This window comes from Helicoverpa armigera, chromosome 29, assembly GCF_030705265.1.
Source record: "Helicoverpa armigera isolate CAAS_96S chromosome 29, ASM3070526v1, whole genome shotgun sequence".
Lineage (NCBI taxonomy): Eukaryota > Metazoa > Arthropoda > Insecta > Lepidoptera > Noctuidae > Helicoverpa > Helicoverpa armigera.
Window position 1 is genome coordinate 637118 of NC_087148.1, and position 22136 is coordinate 659253.

Below are 22136 nucleotides of genomic sequence, written 5' to 3' on the forward strand. Positions count from 1 at the left end.
CTGGCGACGCCTTGACCGAAATGCTTTGCCATTGTGCCGACGATACTCAACGAAACGGGGTTTTGTTATGTTTAGCCATGTGCAGGGAATTGTTCTCTGTTCTAAGTACTACTGGCTCAGTCCGAAAGGGTCCACGTCATCATCTGCGTAGCCTTTTCCCAACTATGTTGCGGTCGGCTTTCAGTCTAACTGCATGCAGCTGAGTACCAGAGTGCTATTTGAAGGGAGTGCCTATCTGAATTCCCATCTCCCCTCAACCCAGTTACCAGGGCATCCCGGGAATACTCTTTGAAAAAAAATCCCCAGAAAGTAACAAGTGCTCTAGGGTTCATAATCCTAATATTATACCTAATGTAAGTCACTGTGACTGGTTGTCAGACTTTCAGACAACAGACAACAACAACTGGGTTGTAGAGATCAGATAATCAGTCGCTCCATGTGGAACACTGGTATTCAGCTGCATCTGGTTAGACTGGAAGCCGACGCCAACATAGTTGGGAAAAGGCTCGGCATATGATGATGACTGTGGATCTTACAACATTACGGAAATGACATATTTGCTTAAAGGTTCCGAAGAGTTTACGTCATTGATTGTGTACTTAGTTCGTACTAATATTTGCTCTGTATACTCACAACTAGAAATAGAAATACATACCTATAGATAGGTACTCCAAAGTCATTTGTTTTTGCCGTAGTTAAATCATCATCTCCCGAGCCTTTTCCCAACTATGTTGGGGTCGGCTTCCAGTCTAACTGGATGCGGCTGAGTACCAGTGTTTTACAAAAAAAAAGTACCTTTATCTTTAAGTTACTGTACATATATTATTTTTGCCGGGATCGCAAGTAAACAATAATTTTACTCGCAAGAAAATAAGCTTTTCAATAAAAACAGCGTGTCTACTCATGCACACCCAGCCTTATATTAACTGTACAGACACATACATGTTCATCAAACGCCTAATTATAATAATATTTGCGTGGGAACCGACCGCATGTATTATTAATTCACTACATACAATTTGCATGAAATTCTTCGTTGCTTCGTTGCTAGTTTTTATTTAAGCTTCGTATAAAATGATATTTTTTTTACTGTTTGAAGAGTGCCTGAAGATATTGTAAAGTTTTACTATCCTCATCAAATTATAGGGTCCAAGTCTACAAACAATGTTAACGTCAGTTTAATTTAATGCTGTTTACTTTGAAACTTGAACGTGAAAATTCTTAGTAAACAACGGTTTTAAGAAATCTTTCGTTTGTGTTGTCGGTGACAATATGCTTTAGTTAGGCTATTGTGCAAATAGTACTCTTACATTAATTTATTCTAATATAATAAAGAGGAATCATTTAAGCCTCTAAAACTACTGAACCGATTTGAAAAATTCTTTTACTGTTGGAAAGCTACACTCTTCCCGAGTAACATAGGGTATATTTTATCTCTGTACGGGTAGTTACCACGGGACGCATGTAAAATGGAATTATTTTACATGCGTACTATTTATGATAAATATTTATAAGGATCCACAATTGAACCTAGCTCTTAACCGTATTGTAACACCTACTCTATACATTGTGGAATGCAAATAAATAATATGCATAATATTTTTTTAACTCTTGATTTTAATGTATATTCTCCCCTCCCCAGGAGTTGGTCCTGCGCCCCGGCTCGATGACGTTCGAGTGGTGGGCTCACCCCCCGGTCAGACCCTTCGTGCGCGTCTACGTGTATAACGTGACCAATGCCGACGAGTTCCTCAATAACGGCTCCAAGCCCGTGCTCGACGAGTTGGGACCTTATGTTTACTCGTGAGTATGAAATTGAAGTTATAATCGCTTGATCTCTCTCCGGTCGTGTCGGGGTACCGTCCCATCGCGCTATGAGAGTGTCCAAGCAAATGCTCGTGCACTATAATATGTCCTGCGCAGCTGGCTGATCTCCATATCAGCCGCCGTAACCGATAGTCGGCTAGGAGGACATCACTCATGTCAGTCTTCAGGCAAATCCATCTTTTCCTTGGTCTTTCGCTTTATTTTGAATATATAAAATTGCCATCCCATATTAGGTAATAGGAGACTCCCATTACTACTAAAAATTCCCATTTATCAGTAAAATGCTTACTGAATTCAACTGGTTACGTTGGTCTGAACGGAAAGCGAGTTCATTGCGAAATATAAATAAATTGGCTGGTATTAATCGAAGTCTGGTTTCCTTACAAACTGGTTTGTAATGATTACGATAGTACTAATTAAAATAAGTACCAGTTTTTAGCTGTCTGAGTAGAAGATGACCTATTATTTGTGTATTAACATAAGGTGTAGGTACATTAGCATTGAATATTTCTAAACATATTTTATAGGTATGTTGATAATATAATTTCTGATATGCATGCCTATTACAGGGGCACACAACTGACACAATATTAATAAATTATCTTAAAAATAGTGAGAAACTTTTCATAGTGATATTCTACCAACATTCCTAAGCAACCAAACTGCTCATTACAGACGATAAAAATCTTCTAATATCTATGCTTTTTTTATGAAAAGTCATCAAATGACCCCTCCCGCTGTGAGTGCAGCGTGAGGGAGTGTCAGACTCTTACTGACTAAAACCCATCATTGTTCCTTCTGAAGCCCTTTATGTGCCAGCGCCGCGGTAACTCGCGCGAACAATTCCGCAGCCTCATATCTATGCTTCACACTCACTATGTTCATATATTATCCATTAATGTAAGATTGCAATTTGTGAAATTAAATCCAAACTAATATTATAAATGCGAAAGTAACTCTGTCTGTCTGTCTGTCTGTCTGTCTGTCTTTCTGTCTGTCTGTCTGTCTTTTCTTCACGCCTAAACTACTGAACCGATTTGTGTGAAATTTGGTACAGACATAGTTTGAAACTTGAGAAAGGACATAGGATAGTTTTTATTACAAAAAAAAAAAAATTATTCCGAACATATAGCGCCATCTATTGGTCAAATCAAAAATCTGCTGGTAGTCACTATTCCACGCGAACGAAGTTGCGGGCAAAAGCTAGTTAATTATAAGTTTTTTCTTAGTATAAGGCATTTAAGTTTATTGTTATCTTTGCGACATTTACAGGTATGGTCCACAGATAATAGAGCGAACTGTGGACCATAGACTAAAACTGTGTTATTTTAGTATTTTTTTTATCTTGTTTTAGTAATTTTCTTTTTATATTCTCATTGTGTGCGTCTGCGCAAGAATAAATGATTTTTCTTTCTTTCTAATGTTTGCATTCTTCTCCACAGTGAAGAATGGGAGAAGGTGAACATAACTGACAACGAGAATGGGACTCTCTCGTTCCATTACAAGAGGACCTATACCTTCCAGCCTGAGTTGAGCAAGGGATTGGACGACGATGCAGTCGTTGTACCTAATATACCTATGTTGGTGAGTACCTTGTACCTTTTGTACCTTTTGTGTTATGTTGGGTATAAGATGAGGTGAAATTTTAGGATGTTTACTTTAAAATAGCCAGGAGGTAATAAATACAGTCAGTTTCAAAACCAGCTAAACAAATCTACATTTTCAAAACTGTTGAACACCATATTGTTGATAAGTTATCTTACCTATAGGTACTAATAATCGTCTATTTTTTTTTAAGTTTAGGATGTTAAGTTAATTTTGACGTTTGTGTTGTTAAGAAATTATGACGTAGTCAAGAAGAATGAAAAAAAACAAGTAGTCTTTCCATAAATATACAGACTTATACAAAAACTCTATATTTAAAGACTTAAATTGACGTTAATGAAGATCACGGAAATACAAAAATTCTCGTGTTTAATTATGAAAAGCTTAATCGTACCAATGTATTTGTAGTATTGAGTTTGAACTTTATGAAGATTTTAATTAAATATACCTAAACACCTAAAAAAAGTAAAGAGCACCTATGTACCTCAATGAATTCAGATAATATTCTCTACATAACTATAATACACTATTCTCTTAACATTTCCATTGAAATCCCATTAAATTAATTCACGAATCTTTCGTATTTAAGGAAAGACAAAGCTTTCCTTCTTCCTCAATCCATTTTAGGTTATAAAACAAAAGCCAGTGATGTATTCTTATTTAAAAATCGTTGGCATTTTCCGAAATGTATGATTTTTGAGGCCGACAGGTTTGACTACAGGAAATGTCGGATAAAAGAGTAACTGTTTATTTTTAATTATAGGTAGGTACATAATATTATTGTTATTGTGAAGTTTAATTTTCTTCCTTGAGAAGGTTCTGGGTACGATAAAAACTGGCCAAGTGCGAGTCGGAATCGCGAATTCAGAAAATTAGCAAAACAATCACGTCTGTTGTATGGGAGCCCCCCAAAATATTTATTTTATTCTAGTTTTCAGTATTTGTTGTTATAGCGGCAACAGAAATACATCATCTGTGAAAATTTCAGCTCTCTAACTATCACGGTTCATGAGATACAGCCTGGTGACAGACGGACGGACGGACGGACAGAGGAGCGAAAACAATAGGGTCCCGTTCTACCCTTTGGGTACGGAACCCTAAAAACTATAAATATTTTGTTGTTTACCAAACAAAACCAGTCTCACCAAGGGGTATTGGGTTGCCCATGTAACTGGGTTGAGGAGATCAGATAGGCAGTCGCTCCTTGTGGCACACTGGTACTCAGCTGCATCCGGTTAGACTGGAAGCCGACCCCAACATAGTTGGGAAAAGGCTCGGGAGATGATGTAATATAAAAATAGTCCATACAAAGTAAATAATATCTTCGTGTCTTCTGAAACAAAAAAAATGTCATTTTAGTTAAGTATCGCATGATGGTGACTATTTACTACATAATTAACTTTAAGTTAAGGTCGAAACATATTTACTGTACGTTACTTTACTATATTTGACAAAATATACAAAAATACTGAGATCTTTCAAAGTTGGGTTGAACAGGTCTAGGGCCCGTGACTGAATGTCAAAATTGAATAGAAATTGAATTGCAATAGCAGTTTTAAGCATACCGGGCATTCTGCTACTAATAAAAGACCAATCGTATTCCAATTGGTCTAAGTATCCGGTAGTTTGATCTTCAATCATATTGTAATCGTAAATAATTTGCAGACAATATGATTCATTTTTGAATCACAGAAACGGATAAAAACGTTTTAAAAGAAAAAGAGGAATTTTGTTGTGTAGCGTAATATTAGTATGGTTACAATTATTTTAATTTACATGCAATTAAGAAATATTAAAAATAATTACTTAACTTTAATTTTTGCTAAGTCAGCAAAGTTAAACGCGCTGTTTAAACTAATGTTTTGTAATTTACTGCTTGAGTAATGTTTAGTTTAACTGTAATAGTTACAGTGGAAATAATGTGAAGATGAACTTTTGTACACCCATATTTGCAAAATAAAAATATTCTATTCTATTCTATTCTAGATGTTTCGGGTCAGTTAGATTACAAACTGTGCACTTGAAGACAGGCAAAATGGGACTTAGTAATATGTAGATTTTTTATATCACTCTAATATTATAAAGGCGAAAGTTTGTGTGTTTGTTACTCTTGCACGCACAACTGATTTTGATAAAACTTCACAAAATATTGCTTATACATCAGATTATATGTAAGCTACTTTTTGCCCCTCTAAGAAACTATTTTCCTCAGAACACGGGAAGCTTGTCAATATATATTTTACTCATGCTTTATGCCTAGCCTTTTCCCAACTGTGTTGGAGCCGGCTTTCAGTCTAACCAGATGCAGCTGAGTACCAGTGTGCCACATAGAGCGACTGCATATCTGACCTCCTTAACCCAGTTACTCGGGCCACCCAATACTTCTGACTACCTATAATGACTGCCAAAGAAGTTCAAGTAAAAGTCGGGACCTACAGTTTTTCGTGCCTTCCGCAATATGGGTTCTTTCAAACGCATTATGACAATAAGATGGTAACCTGTCTGTGGACCGACCGCGACAAATGCTTGGCTTAACCGGATTATCAATCGATCAGCGCGGCTTTGATTTATCCACGAAGTCTTCAAGTTATATTTAACCGAGAATAGTTAAGTTAAAACCTTAAGTTCCAAGTTACTATCTCACACGGCAAGGCCTGCTCGCACGTTTCGTAACAGTTGATTAGGTCACAGAGTTAAGCAACGTGCCGCGGCCAAGAATTAGAATGGTGGCTGTTTCTGATAGTAATTAGGTACAGTGCTTTGGTAGTTTTTTGGTGAATGAATGTTTATAGTGTGTATGTAGGTAGAAATTCGATAGTTTTAAAATGTAAACTACATACCTATATTTGTGTAGTTTTTCGTACTTACATTATTTTCTTTAATGCATATAATCCCTTACGTTTCTGCCTCTGATTATGACCTCGTTCCGAGGGAACTAGATCAAGCATATGGATCAAAAGTAGTCTACATGTTATTCTGCAAAGTTTTATCAAAACCCATCCAGTAGTTTTTGCGTGAAAGAGGAACAAACATCCATACATACTTATAAACTTTCGCGTTTATAATATACGTAAGTGGGGTTATACAGTCTCTCTATAAAATTATAACCCAAAAATTTTAATGGCACACTTAACTATCCTATTAGATAATACATTTTTTTTACTATCCATAGATTCGTCAAAGCATTGTTTGTATCCGTCACCCAGTTTCCGAGATGGCGTTACAAAAACGCCTCCACGTAATAGTTATTTTATACGAAGTAGACGGAACATAGCGAATGTCACGCTCTATATATCAATTTGCTATGATTTCACACCTCTTACGATTCACGAGGTAAGCAGATATAATAGGTGTGAGTTTTAACATCTTTGGCAGTCGTTACGGGTAGTCAGCAGTTAATCTGACAACCAGTCTTATCTAGAGTATTGTGTTGCCCAGGTAACTGGGTAGACGAGGACAGATAGGTAGTTGCTTCTTTTGGCACACAGCTGCATCCGGTTAGATTGAAAGCCGACACCAACATAATTAAGAAAAGACAGATGAATGATTAGTGACAAAAATGCACTCAAAGTTACAGTAATACTTGATGCAGGTTTTAACAAGGTCATAACAACTCTAGTTCTTCAAATACAAACCTAAAATCGTACTTGAAGCCAAACAGTTTGAAATCGTTCATTGATGCGACTCGAGTCACGCCACGCTCTGATTGGCCCCGACAGAATCTGATCGTAAATCGTGCGCTTGAGCATTTTTGTGCTAACTCGACAATTAGAGCTAGTAGCGTTGGGTGGTATTTGCTTTCAGGTGGGTAAGACGTATGCCGACGTGCTTAGAATGCTATGGAGTATGATATCTTGATTGATTCATCTATCTCTCTTATCATCTATCGTTGCTGGGGATTTTGTTCCACCATTTTTTCTTCTCAGCAAAATCACATAAGAAGTGGTGAGGGGTGGGCGTTTTTGGAAGCGTCTTTTGTAAACCTTGACCTTCAAAAAGTTCCGATTTAGTGACTTTTTATTTTAATGTTTTAACCCTAAGGGCTCTGAAACTACTGAACATCCTTTTTGGGTTCATCATTTTTCCAACTATGTTAGGGTCCGCTTCCAGTCTAACCGGATGTAGCTGAGTACCAGTGCTTTACAAGAAGCGACTGCCCTATCTAACCTCTTCAACCCAGTTACCCGGGCAACCCAATACCCCTTGGTTAGACTGGTATCAGACTTACTGGCTTAATGTCCCGTAAAAAAAGAAGTTGGTTTTATTCATGATGCTTAATACTACATCTGATTAGACTGGAAGCCGATCCCAAAATTCTTACTTACCTGAGAAAATTCTAACCAGATGATCGCCTAGCTTCTCAACATTTATATTTCTTGTACGTAAATAAATTAACTACCTGGCTAGCTATTACGAAGTTGTCGGTAAGGCCGGGTAGGAGTGAAAGTGGGCCACACAACGAGTCATTTGTTCGCTTATGGTGCCCCAGCGCAGAGCATTATTGTATGCGTAAGACGCAGAGTTTGTAATTACAAGTATTGTTAGATTTTGGACTGGTTTTTCTATACTTACTAATGTAATAAAACCGGCCAAGTGCGAATCGGACTCGCGCACGGAGGATTCCGTACCATTATTTAGAAAATGAGCAAAAAAATTACGTTTGTTGTATGGGAGGCCCCCAAAATATTTATTTAATTCTAGTTTTCAGTATTTGTTGTTATAGCGGCAACAAAAATACATCATCTGTGAAAATTTCAGCTCTCTAACTATCACGGTTCATAAATAGAGCCTGGTGACAGACGGACGGACGGACGGACAGAGTAGCGAAAACAATAGGGTCCCGTTTTACCCTTTGGGTACGGAACCCTAAAAAGGAGAATATATTTCACTGTTGGAAAGCTACACTCTTCTCAAGTAACATAGGCTATATTTTATCCCGGCACGGGCAATAGTTTCCAAGTGAAACTCCTATGGGGCTATCCTATTAAAGTTCTATCCCTAGTTAGCAAAACGACAGATGGTTAGGATATTGGGAACGGCCGTAAGGAAATACAGTCAAGATAGGCAATATGAGAGCTCAATCAATTCACACCTAGAATTACTAACTTTACCTCTTCAATAGAATTTCAACCTTATTTCCTAAGTCTTAAACTTAATATTCCTATGTCCTTAGAAAAATGAATGTCTAGACAAATCTTTCAAAGTGATTATCAACTTTATTTCTTTATAATAAAGTGCTTTTTACCTCGACTGATGTCTTGAAATGGGTTGAATGTCCGGTCATGTATATATACATAAGTATACATTCTACATATGTATGTATAATTGCATATTTTCATTATGTATGTGTGTTTGTATTAGCTCGTGATCGGGTAGGACGTGGCTTGTCATTTTAAGTGCGCTGCATATATTAGGGTTCAGCCGTTTTATAGGGTGACTAAGACTGATCAATATGTATGGATGTTTAGTAGTAAAAGATTTTGCCAATTCCATTTATAGTTGTCGACAAATAACTTTACAAAACTACGATATTGTCTGAGTAACTTCACAATATCTTCTTTTTCCTGCCCTGTTCCCAATTTGATTTGTGGTCGGCGCAATATGTCATCCTCTTCCATTTCCCCTGTCACTCGTCATACTGACACTCACTCCCTTCCTATTCATGTCATGTTTCAGGCAATCCATCCATCTTTTCTTAGGTCTTCCTCTTCCTCTCCATCCATCAATATTCATACTTAGCACACATTTTGTAGGTAACTTCACAATATGAATAGTCAAAATGTTCGATAAATCAGAAATGCACCAAAAAAACCTGAATATGATATTTTTAATTTATCATTACATTATGAAAATATAATTTTAAATCATGAAAATTACTGAGATTTTCAAAATAAAGTATGAAAAATACTATCGAGTGACAGTAATAAATTACGTTGTTAATGTATTTTTTTGTGTTTAAAGTCCAAAGTATATGAATGCTAAATAGAAGTTATAGTAGACTAGCTGTTTCCCGCGGTTCCACCCGTATTTCGTGAGAACTTTTTCCCGTACCGGGATAAAATATAGCCTATGTTACTCGGGAAGAGTGTAGCTTTTCAACAATGGAAGAATTTTTCAAATCGAATCAGTAGTTCCGGATCTTTTAGGATATAAGCAAACAAAAATATGTTTCCTCTTTATTTTATTTTTTAGATAGAAATATAAATTATGTCATAGTGTGACAAGCTGTCAGAATGACAGATGTCATATTGTTTTACTATGAAGAAAAATTAACCTATTCTTTCCGACCTTCTTATGAAATGTAGGTAAATTATTGCGAAAATATTTTGCGTTACCTAAGTATGTATGTAATATTTATGTACTTACGTATTCAGAATATTTAATAACTTACTTCTCTTGTGGCCAGGCCGTCATTTAAACATTTTTGGCAGTCGTTACGGATAATCGGAAGCCAAAAAGTCTTAGCGAGGGGTATCGGGTTGCCCGGGTAACTGGGTAGAGGATATCAGATAGGCAGTCGCTCCTTGTGGCACACTGGTACTCAGCTGCATCTTGTGAGACTGAAAGCGGTACCCAACATAGTTGGGAAAAGGCTAGGCAAATGATGATTTTAACCTTATTTCCTTCAGTAACTAGTTATGCAATCGACCAAGAACGGCACAAACCATATATATGATTATCTGTAACATGCATTGTGCAGTCAAACGGAATGCAATCATTGTAATGGAACATAACAGTTAACTTTAACTGTTACTAGTTAACTATGTATGTATCGGTTTAACCAAGGTTTCTTATAAGTGATTGTTCTTTTCTAAATATTGTTATCATTCGTAGTTATCTTGTTTTTAATGTTTTTGCAGTAAGGCTGACTTTGTATATAGATATTGGCAAGTTTTGATAGATAAATGACACCAGTAAAATTTATGAAATTATACATTTTAAGTGGTTAGATATTTATGAGAGCATTGCTTTGATTTAGATTATACAGAAATAAAAAAACTTTGATACAGTTGTGTAAAAATAAATATCAACAAGTCGTAAAGTAATAATTCGATGTTTTTTATATAGGTAGATGACATACTTAAAGTTTTCAAAATTCCGAAGTTATTGCACATGGCATTTATACTTTTACAATATTCAAATGAGAATATACTTTTTAAGCCTTTGTTTATATTATTTTAGCTTTCCATCAGTAAAATATTTCATTTAATTTATGCAAACTGCTAAAATATACGTACTTTGCCGATACTCATTACAAAAGTCTTACCAATCATTTCCTACTGTTATTACTTTTAATTTAATACAAAAACGTATGTGTGTATAATTACTTAAGCCATTAGTACTTACCCTACTTGTGATAAAAGCGTATCGTCCATAACATTATAGGGAAAAGTGTCAATTTATAGAAGTCGGTCAACCGTAGACTTGAATCATTAAGTTTCACCTACTCATACATATGGAATACTAGCTGCTTAGCGCAGTTTCACCCGCGTCCCGGGGGAACTACTTCTTTGACAGGGGTAAAAAGTAGGCTATATATTATTCTGATATATAAGGTATATTACTGCCAAGTTTCATTAAAATCCATCTATTAGTTTTTGCGTGAAAGACAAACAAATAACAATACATAAAAACTTCGTTTAAAATATCAGTAAGTCTATACCTTTATGAAATTTTAAAAGCAGCTAAAGTCACGTCCCGACTTTGTACAAATATAAATGATACATACACCTTTGTCAAGAATTCCTCTGTATCTATTGATAGAAATATCATGAAAATCCGTATAGTAGTTTTTAATATAACGCGATCAGACGGGTGACGGGCGGCAGAGGACAACGTTTTACTATAATATTTCCTTTTTCCTTAACCCATTGAAGAGAATAAGGAAAAATAACTAAATAAATCTATAAACTAATAAATGACATTAATATAAAACGCTGACAAAACAGCTGATCTTCCATACTAGTGACTAATAGCCGATATTTCTCAAAAGGCATGGTCATTAACCTAATAATGCTACTCCTACGATATTTCGCGTAACGGTCAAATTATTTACATACTGAATTGTACCGTTAACAATCAAATATGGTGGTTAATCATAGATTTGAAACGGTTTCGGCAGTGTTATTTGTAATCTACACTTTAAATTAATATTTGTATGAAAAAAGTAAGTTTCTATGTAGTGGTAAAAAATCTAAATATATAAAACTCAAAGGTGACTGACTGACTGACTGACTGACTGACATAGTGATCTATCAACGCACAGCTGAAACCACTGGACGGATCGGGCTGAAATTTGGCATGCAGGTAGATGTTATGACGTAGGCATCCGCTAAGAAAGGATTTTGATCAATTCTACCCCCAAGGGGATAAAATAGGGGATGAAAGTTTGTATGAAACTTTGTCAATTTTAAACCGATCGGACTGAGACTTTGCATGCATAAAGCTACTATGGCGTAGGCAACCCTTAAGAAAGGATTTTGATAAATTCCATCCCTAGGGGGATAAAATAGGGGATGAAAGTTTGTATACATCTTCTTAGATTTTATGAAGAAGTCCTGATGACGAATCAGAATTTTATGATGACGTTCGCTTAAATACGATTTTGATTAATTCAACTCCCATTCAACCCCCACGGGGGATAAAATAAGGGATGATGAAGGATGTAAAATGTATTAGTTTGAACCTGTCAGTACGTAATGGAACGAATAAAATAATGTTTAGTTCTAAATGTTGAGAAGTTCTGCCTACCGCTATTAGATGGCGCTGTGCATTTTCGTCTCATTTCTGAATCGCGGTGTTAAGATTCTCCGCCAGTTAATTACCTTCGAACTGAACTGTAGGTAATCTGATTGTTTGGTTGCTGCGGATTGTCTTCCTCACTGACATATTAAACATAAATATTTCTAGCGGATTATATTTGACGATTCTTTTCTTGGCATTTTGTTTTGGTTAGTCGTTTTGGTCATAGACTGCGACCTGCGTTGTATTTGGCATTTGTTTTGTTTTCGTTTGGTTTAAGTTTAGGTTTTGTTGGTTAGACTTTTTTTTTAAATGGCTAAAGAAAATCTAAACGTTAATGGAGAAGTTGAATGACAGATTAGTAAAGAATATTGTGTACAAAGAAGTTTTGTAGGCCCTAATTTTTTACACACGCTAAACAAAAGTAAAGCCGCAAAAACCATACCTAATTAATAATAATACTTCTTAACGCGAGCGAAGCCGCGGGCAAAAGCTAGTATAAATATATGTTGATATAATAAAGGGAAAACATTATTTTGTTTATACCCTAAAGGTTTCGAAACTACTGTACCGATTTGAAAAATTCTTTTACTGTCAGAAGCCAGTAAGTCTGACTACCAGTCTTACCTAGAGGTATTGAGTTACCCGGGTAACTGGGTTGAGGAGGTCAGATAGGCAGTCGCTCCTTGTGGCACACTGGTACTCAGCTGCATCATGTAAGAATGGAAGCCGACCCCAACATAGTTGGGAAAAAGCTAGAAAGATTAATGATTTAAAGTAAAAAAATGATAGTGCCATATTACACTGCGTGCCAAATTACTCGGGGCAGTCGTTGTAACTAATTTGCATGTACCACACGTTTCATATGTTGACACATACATATATACGTAATCTTGTGACGTCATAGTTTAGAACTTCTTTTTGTATATGTAGTTATTTATATAAGTTTTTATATGATAGGTATGCTTGGTTAAAACTTGAAAAGTTATCAAGTCTTTTATTAGATATGCAACTGTCTGTCTGGTAGTTATTTTTTCAGTAAAAATGGCTGAGCATAATTATTTGAATATAACTTTGTGTGGAGGTATCCTGTGAAATATAGGCACTTTGTTACCCCATACAAAACACTTCTATAATTTTTCCATTCCAGTTTTTAAGATGTATCTATTCCCGAAATAATATTCAACTTAGTTCAGCCCCTGTGCCTTATTTCGCATTTTAAAATCACATGACCAATTAATGTTTTCACAGCTATATAAGAACAACCTTCGTTTAATAGTTATTTCTACACACGACACTCAAGGTTCTGCATACAGGAAGATTCTTGGAACCTGATCACCTTACAGTTTTAGAGTTCCTTAACGAGAACTGAATAATAAAAACCATTGCAAATTTTTAATTCAACAGTTTTATTGCATGAAAGAATTTTTCAAATCGGGTTAGTCTTTAGGGCACAATCCAACATTTTTTTTATTACACCTTTTAGTACCTATAGACTAGCTTCCACTGAAAATAATGTGTGCGTATGGAAATACTGGGCCACTAAAATATAAATCTGGTTGCCATCCACTCGCCAAGAAGAAGAAGCTTCCATATAATACAGTGATATTAGCCTCTGTTATTCTAATGGATAAGCTATATTACTAGCAAGTTTCAACAACCGTCATAGTAGTTTTTGTGTGACAGAGGCACAAACAACCATACATACAAACTTTCGCGATGCACAGTGGCAGATGCAATTCGCTGGCGAAAGCTAAAAAATTAAAATAATGATGGAGTACAATAATTAATATATTAAATGTCGTTTAAACCTTGCTCTTCGAAAAGCAGAAAGTTCAAAGACGTTAAAGCAATGATCTTTTAATTCATCTCATAAAGTGAAGGCTAGATAATTTCTTTTTAATTTACACCTATGGAACTCTTTCTCTAAATCATTGTGACATTTCCTTATCAAAAACGACTTTAGTAAGTGTTACAGTGCTATGCAATTTTCAACCTTAACTCTCAAAGTTAGGAGCGATTTTTGCTTGATAGCTATGTAGGTATATGTATATTTTTAATAAGCCCTTTTAAGGCTGTTTATAATTACATGGAAGCATTTTTCCTTTTCCGTCTATATTTTGTAATTTTTTCGTTTTCCTGCGGTTTCACCCGCGTCCCGTGGGAACTGCTGTCTGTACCGGGATAAAATATAGCCTATGTTACGCGGGAAGAGTGTAGCTTTTCAACAGTGAAAGAATTTTTTAAATCTGTTCAGTAGTTTCGGAGCCTTTAGCACTGGTACTCAGCTCCGGTTAGACTGGAAGCCGACCCCAACATAGTTGGGATAAAGGCTCGGAGGATGATGAGTTTCGGATCCTTTAGGTTACAAACAAATAAAAAGGATTTCACTTTACTATATTAAGTAGGTATATAGAATTTTAAAATGCTTTTTGACCAGTAGCAGTCACTTACCTCTTTAAGTAGATATTTTAAAATAATATCACGGTCATATAAGAACAATATTTATTTCCTCAATTTAACTGGAAGTTTTCGCATTACGGTTGACCTTAACTACTCGGTTCAAGTTAACATCTTAGGCTTAATTTGAGTTCAAAGTGCAAGGTTGTCGCTTAACTAGATAGTTAACTGGACGTCACTTGCTTATTATGTTCTTAAGATAGTTTAAATTAATGATGTACCTACTTGTTTTTTTTACATACATCATCATCATCATCATCATCAGCCTATCGTAGTCCACTGCTGGACATAGGCCTCTCCAAGTGCACGCCACTGAGATCTATTTTCGGTTTCATATATAACATAAGAAAAATAGTCGAATGATGGTAATTAACATATGTACCTAACAAAATTCCTCGAGAAAGAAAATTCCTAGAGAGCTGCCTAAAGCAATGTTTAAAAAGAAGTTAAAAGCTTGACTTATAGAAAAGTGCTTCTACACAATAGAATAGTTTATTGTAGAAAATAGATTTGTACCTACTTAGTTTTAGATTATAGGTTTGAGCATAATTTATGTTATAATTCTCGCATGCCTACTGAAGGCGAGATATGCTAAGAGACTTATTTTGTTTTTACCACCTTTTGTATTTACCATGTCTCTGCGATTAAAGATTTTCATTTCATTTATTCTTGATATAAAACGTAGGGTTGACACTCTCTTCTCTCTATAAGAAGAAGCTTGTTTTTAATAAAAAAATATTTTTTAGTATTTTTCTTAAATGTTTTGAACTGATTTTATGAATATCCAACACAGGTGCCATTTTTTTGCAATCAAGTTAATTTTTTTTACATTAAAAACGTAAAGTGGCTTGAGGTGAATTTACCTACTAAGCGGTTTTAGATGTCTTATTAAAAGCTTTATTCAAGGTCTTTATGACCTCCAAAAAAACTTTGCTAATCTAGTTTTTATCTACCTACCTAATCTAGAGGTACTTATCTTTAATAGTCTAGTAGGCTAAAACATAAATTAGTTTTATATAGTACCCAGTATTAATACCTATTCGAATTAATCTTGATAACTTCAATTAAAATTCCAGACTGACTTAAAAATATCTTAACGGTCTTTTAATGAATTCATTTTTCTTTTAGTATATGTAATATTAAACGTTTCCTTAGTTTAGCGATCAATTTTCTCTCGTCTGCACTAATTAAAGCCATTTTCACTTCCTTAGTCTTAATTTTTTTTTCGGCTAATTTAGGCCATTTAAAGACCATTTATTTCACGTATGCGTGGCATAAAATTGATTTCCTACAGTACTTACATTAGGGTGTCCCAAAAAAATCAAAATCATTTTTTTTTAACGCATACCCTCCTATTTTTTTCCTTTTGGTCCAAAACTATTATAAATAAAATTTTACGATGGTAGGACCACGGCAACCCGTGCCGACTTACATTTGTATGTATGTCATACTTGCTCTCTAAGACTAACGCGATCTAACTCGTCGATGTGCTTGTGATTTCTTGTTATTTAGTGATCGAATCATTGTTTTCAAACAGCCAACATGTCACTAGACTTACGCAGTTATAAAAAAGGTATATTTTCAATTAGGGGACCTAAAGCATCAAATGACGGGCTCAAAACTTGCGTCTAATGGACAAGTTCTGGCAGTTTCATTGTACAACTAGCGACCCGCTCCGGCTTCGCACGGAATAACAGTATTTCTCCGCTATTTAATGTTTGTTATTATACATGTAAACCTTCCTCTTTAACCACTCTATCTATTAGAGAAAACCGCATGAAAATCGGTTGCGTAGTTTTGAAGAATTAGGTAAGCTTACAACGGTACACGGGGACAGAAAAAGCGACTTTGTTGTATACTATGTACTTAGTGCTATTCGGGAAATTGATTTAATTGTGAATGAAAACGTAAATCTTACTATTCGCGAATGCATTATCTACTGGGAAAAGGCGCGTATTCCAACAAAATCTTTGCCTAATTGTGTGACGAAACTCGTCACCTTGTATCAAGTTTGGAGGGACAAAAGACACAAGACGTTTTTAAGCAACGCCATCACGACTTTTTCAGCAACTTACATATGTAATTTGTTTGATTTTGATTAATAAGAATAAATCATCATGTCCCGAGCCTTTTCCCACTATGTTGGGGTCGGCTTCCAGTCTTGCCGGATTCAGCTGAGTACTAGAGTTTTACAAGGAGCGACTGCCTATCTGACTTCTCAACCCAGTTACCCAGCAACCCAATACCCTTTGATAAGACTAGTGTCAGACTTATTGGCTTCTGACTACCCGAAACGACTGTCCAAAATGTTAAATGACAGCCAGGAGAGCAGCCGGCCTACAGTTAGCGCGAGTTACAGAAAGCACGCGCCTCAGAGGAGCAAAGAGGAAATAACTCTTGAAAAACGATTGGATGTATCGTTTTTCAGGGGTATTTTGTCTTTGGTTAATTTTTTTTTCAAAAGAAGATCTTAACGGTACGTTGTATGACAAAATCACCTCTAACTTCTTCCTCTAATTTCAGTAAAAAACGAGTTCTTTGATAGATCGCCTTAAAATTAATGACAGTTTTCTACATGAATGTGTCCTACCTTCTAGTCAAATAATGCTTCGTATCAAGAAGCCAAAGTTTCAGCACTGAGAGTTAGTGAACGATGTGGCCGAAAGATCGGTGAAGCTCATGCAAGACTTTTATTGATTAATCACAGTAGATGAGGAGCAAAAACAATTATTGTTAGGTACCGTCCTAGAACATCGGATTTATCCTGACTGTAAAAAAAACTACTTTAAAATGAAAATTTTAACAATTAAATTATTTTTCAATGTATATGAGAAGATAAAACATTATTTGGATGTATTCGAGGTTTATTTTTAGTAATAATAATTAAGATCTAAATTTCTCCATAGTAAGTCAGTACAAATTTTCATGTGAAAACTTTGGCATTAAGTCGGCACGGGTTACCACTGTCTGATCGAGATAATATTTATCATAGGAGATAATGAGGTCAAAACGAAAAAAATTAGAGGGTATGCGTACTTTAATTCGAGAAAAAAAAATTCCCCCTTATGTCTTGGGACACCCTAACTTACATACTTATTATTTTACTTTTGTAAGTTATACTTATTTCCGCACGACATAAAGATACCTTAATCCATACCAATTCCATTTTATAGGAACATTTCGAAGCCTTTACCATATCTACTTCGTTATTAATAAGTGCAATTAGTCTTTAAAAAACCTTTTTTTTTAACTAACCATCCATTCTTTCAAATTTCAGAGCGCCACCTCCCAATCGAAGCACGCGGCCCGTTTCCTCCGTCTAGCCATGGCTTCCATCATGGATATCTTGAAGATCAAGCCTTTCGTGGAAGTCTCCGTGGGTCAGCTCCTGTGGGGGTACGAAGACCCACTGCTGAAGCTGGCCAAGGATGTGGTGCCTAAAGAACAGAAACTGCCCTATGAGGAGTTTGGACTGTTTTATGGGGTGAGTTGTAACTCATTTTTATTTTTTATTTAACTATTTATTTACACAGTAAACTTATGATAGAAGAATAATATGAAATAGTGCAAAGTTAGTGTTTATTTGTAATGAAATCTCTTCCAGCAGACCCGTATTAATAGAGTTAGAATACAGACGTAGGCAGATATTTATTCATTTTTATGAAAAAAATGTTGTATTTTTGCGTAAAGGAGATGAATTATTATTATTAATTAATATTAGGCTGTAAGCATCACTTTTTGAGCGTCCAAAATTTACAATACCTAATAGACAGCCGCTCTTATAATATTTTATCTACTATTCACCACTTCTTATATGTTTTTGGTGGGAAAAAGTGGTGTAACAAATTCCCCAACAACACGTGTCTGTCTGCTTGATTTTGGAGAAGCTTTAAACCACAGTATTACTAGACTTTAAGTTTATTTTTTTATAAAATTTTTATATATATTTTTATAGAACGCAGTTAAGAAATAATATGCAAATAAAAAATAATATGTATAGGTAATACAGTAAATAAAAATTACTTAATCAATTGAAATATTATTTTAAGTAGTAGCATATTTATTTAAGGGTTATTTCTAAAGACTACTCTCGTCTAGTCTAGTTGCCTCGTTGGTCTAGCGGCTGCTGAGCACGAGGTCGTCGATCTCCTTACATGAGAACAGCCGTCGTAGTCGATAATCGGCTAGGAGGACATCATTTGTAAATAAGTCCTTAAAAGATTGTTTACTTAGTCAAGTGCCTGTCTATTTACAAGTGAAGTATAATTTTATCTTTACAATAACTTCTTTCCATAGAAAAACGGCACCAGCCCCGACGTGGTAACAATGTTCACCGGATCCGACGACATGTCGAACTACGGCATCATCAGCCGGTACAACATGCGCGACAAGCTGCAGCACTGGACGACAGACCAGTGCAACAGCATCGCGGGCTCTGATGGATCCATCTTCCCTCCGCACATCTCCATGAACGATACCCTCGCGGTCTACGACAAGGATCTGTGCAGATTGCTGCCTTTGAGGTGAGGAAAAGTAGCTTTCAGCTAAGTTGGATCTGGATGAAAAGTAGTCTATAATCGTTTGCCAGGGTTTTAACTGTCTCTGTGTAGAATTTCGTCGAAATCTGTCCAGTCGTTTTACCGTGAGAGCGTAAGTAACAAACACCCAAAATTTTGCTGTTATATGCTGTAGTTTCAACTGCCTCCCGAAGAAACTTATACATGGATATTTATAAAAGGTAAGCAATGTTTCCCAATAGAGTCTAACCCACCTCCATGCCACATTTCATCAGCATTGGTGCAGCGGTTTTGCTGTAATTAGCTATAACATGCGCGACAAGATGCAGCACTGGACGACAGACCAGTGCAATAGCATCGCAGGCTCAGATGGGTCCATCTTCCCTCCGCACATCTCCATGAACGATACCCTCGCGGTCTACGACAAGGATCTGTGTAGATTGCTGCCTTTGAGGTGAGGAAACTAGCTTTTAGATAAGTTGGTTATGGATGAAAAGTAGCCTATATCCTTCTTCAGGATCTTGAGTATATCTTTGTGAAATTTCATCGAAATCGGTCCAGCTGTTTTCCTGTGAAAGCGTAAGTAGCAAACTCCCATAGTTTTGCTGCTGTATGCTGTAGTTTCAACTGCCTCCTGAAGAAATTACTTCTTGGCTTTAATGAAAGGTGAGCCATATTAGCGTCTAGAGTCCCAACTAGCTCCTTGCCAAATTTCATCAGCATCGGTGCAGCGGTTTTTCAGTGAACTGCTACAACATGAGGGACAAGCTTCGCTCAAGGATTCGCCAATCTTTTGACTTTTAGAATGATGGAGTGGAAACTTCATAGAAACACAGTTCTAAAGATAAATCTGAAGATTTTGTTTGTTTGAGTCATGACTTACGGAGCCGAAACGTGGACACTGACGGTACGGCTGGTCCACAAGTTTAAAGTCGCTCAGCGGGCTATGGAAAGGGCTATGCTTGGCATTTCTCTGAGGGATCGCATCAGAAATGAGGTAATCCGTCAGAGAACCAAGGTCATCGACATAGCCCACCGAATCAGCAAGCTGAAGTGGCAGTGGGCTGGCCATATTAGCCGAAGAACCGATAACCGTTGGGGTAAACGAGTTCTAGAGTGGAGACCACGCCTCGGCAAGCGTAGTGTAGGACGTCATCAGGCACGGTGGAGTGATGACTTGCGCAAGACGGCTGTCAGGAGCTGGATGCGAGAAGCCGAAAATCGATCTCAGTGGCGTGCACTTGGAGAGGCCTATGTCCAGCAGTGGACTGCGATAGGCTGATGATGATGATGATGATGAGTGCACTAATATCTACAAGACAGATTAGATTTAGAAAAAAAAAATGTTACTTAGATAGCCCATTTATCGAGGTAGTCTATAAGACCTTTCTGGTTGCGAAAAATCCCACGGGTCGCTGACAGAAGCTAATTCTCGAATGTTCCATTACCAAAAATATTCCATTGTATAATCCAGTCGTATAATAAGCCCTAGTCTACAACAACTGACATGTGTTTACACTCCTGGTATATCGTAACTGTAACAAACAGTAATATTGTCACTACACTATTTATATGGATCGCGGGTGAAATCTAGTTCCTGGTTCCTTTTTCCTGAGATCAGCAAGAATATATCGTTGAACCCGTTTGAATTTTGACTATGGATAGAGGTACCTACATAAAGTCAACTGCCTCGTTGGTCTAATAGTCGCATAACGTGACTGCTGACACATAGTCTCAGGTTCGATGCCCGGGTAGCGATTAAATCGCTTTATGGGTTTTAAGAAAGTTTCACAGAGCAGCCTCGAAGTCTGGAAGTTGGTTATTGACACACCCGAGCTTCAGAGAGCGCGTTAATGTCAGTCCTGCGCCTAATCTCTCTCGAGTCTTGAGGGCATTATTAATAAAGTTATTCAAAATTGCAGGTTCCTCGAAGAGGTTACATCAGCAGGTATCCAGGGCTACAGGTTCACTCCTCCCGAGGATGTGTTCTCGAATGATGACCACAACAGGTGCTTCTGTCCCGCTGGTCCTCCTTGCGCTCCTAATGGACTGTTCAATGTGTCGCTGTGTCAGTATGGTAAGTAGCAATCATACATAATTTTATATATAAGAAACAAAACCTAAAAAACATAGGTGCAGGAAGATTTTAGACCCCTTTCAAGGTTTCCACACCCAAAGAGTAAAAAGGGGAACCTATTTAACCTAAGCTTTGCTGTCCATTTGTCACCAGGTTTTATCAGATGAAATTTTAACCGACAATGCATTTATTTCTGTTACCGCTGTGCTGTAAAAGTATGAAGATATTTTTAAACAGATTCATAAACAGAACGATAAGGAAAACTTTGTGCGCGAGTTTGACCGGCCGGGTTTTTATACTTCACTAGCTTCAGCCCGAGTTCGGTTATATCGCGTTTCCAAGAGAATTCTTCAAAAGTCCGGGATAAAAACTATCCTATGTTCTTTCTCAAGGTCAACTCTATCTATCTCTGTACCAAATTTTATTAAAATCAGTTCAGTGGTTTTGATGTGAAAGCCAGACAGACAAACAGAGTTACATTCGCATTTATAATATTAGTAGGGATGAAACACACATTAAAACATTTGCATAGTACCTGTTAATGACCACGTTCTCTCCTCAGACTCGCCGATCATGCTCTCGTTCCCCCACTTCTACTTGGCTGACCCGATGCTCCGGGAGCAGGTGGAGGGCATCTCCCCCCCGGAGCCAGAGAAGCACAGGCTCTTCATTGACGTGCAGCCGGTAAGCATAGCCTGGTGAAACTAGAATGATTAAGCCGTAATTTTATTTCAGAGAAAAACAGACAGGCCTTTTATGGATAAATGCATGTTGTTGAACTTTATTAATTTTAACTCTCCCATAAAGGACCTACCGAAAGAGATTTCCTATGAAATAAGCTTTTCCTTTGTATTATTTGTTATTCAGTGTTCTGTGTGTGTAACTGTTTAGTTTAGTTACTGTATTTG

The 22136-nt window shown here is 36.6% G+C and overlaps 1 protein-coding gene across 2 annotated transcripts in view; it reads left to right on the forward strand.

Annotated features, from left to right (window-relative positions):
* The window catches only part of LOC110378493 (scavenger receptor class B member 1), an 86004-nt gene that overhangs the window by 57868 nt on the left and 6000 nt on the right, over nucleotides 1-22136 (forward strand). For both annotated transcript variants that reach the window (XM_064042718.1, XM_064042719.1), the window contains 6 exons: nucleotides 1643-1803; nucleotides 3270-3411; nucleotides 17912-18118; nucleotides 18931-19157; nucleotides 21074-21228; nucleotides 21791-21912. In XM_064042718.1, coding sequence (XP_063898788.1) covers nucleotides 1643-1803; nucleotides 3270-3411; nucleotides 17912-18118; nucleotides 18931-19157; nucleotides 21074-21228; nucleotides 21791-21912 — 1014 coding nt within the window. The remainder of the gene's footprint in view (nucleotides 1-1642; nucleotides 1804-3269; nucleotides 3412-17911; nucleotides 18119-18930; nucleotides 19158-21073; nucleotides 21229-21790; nucleotides 21913-22136) is intronic.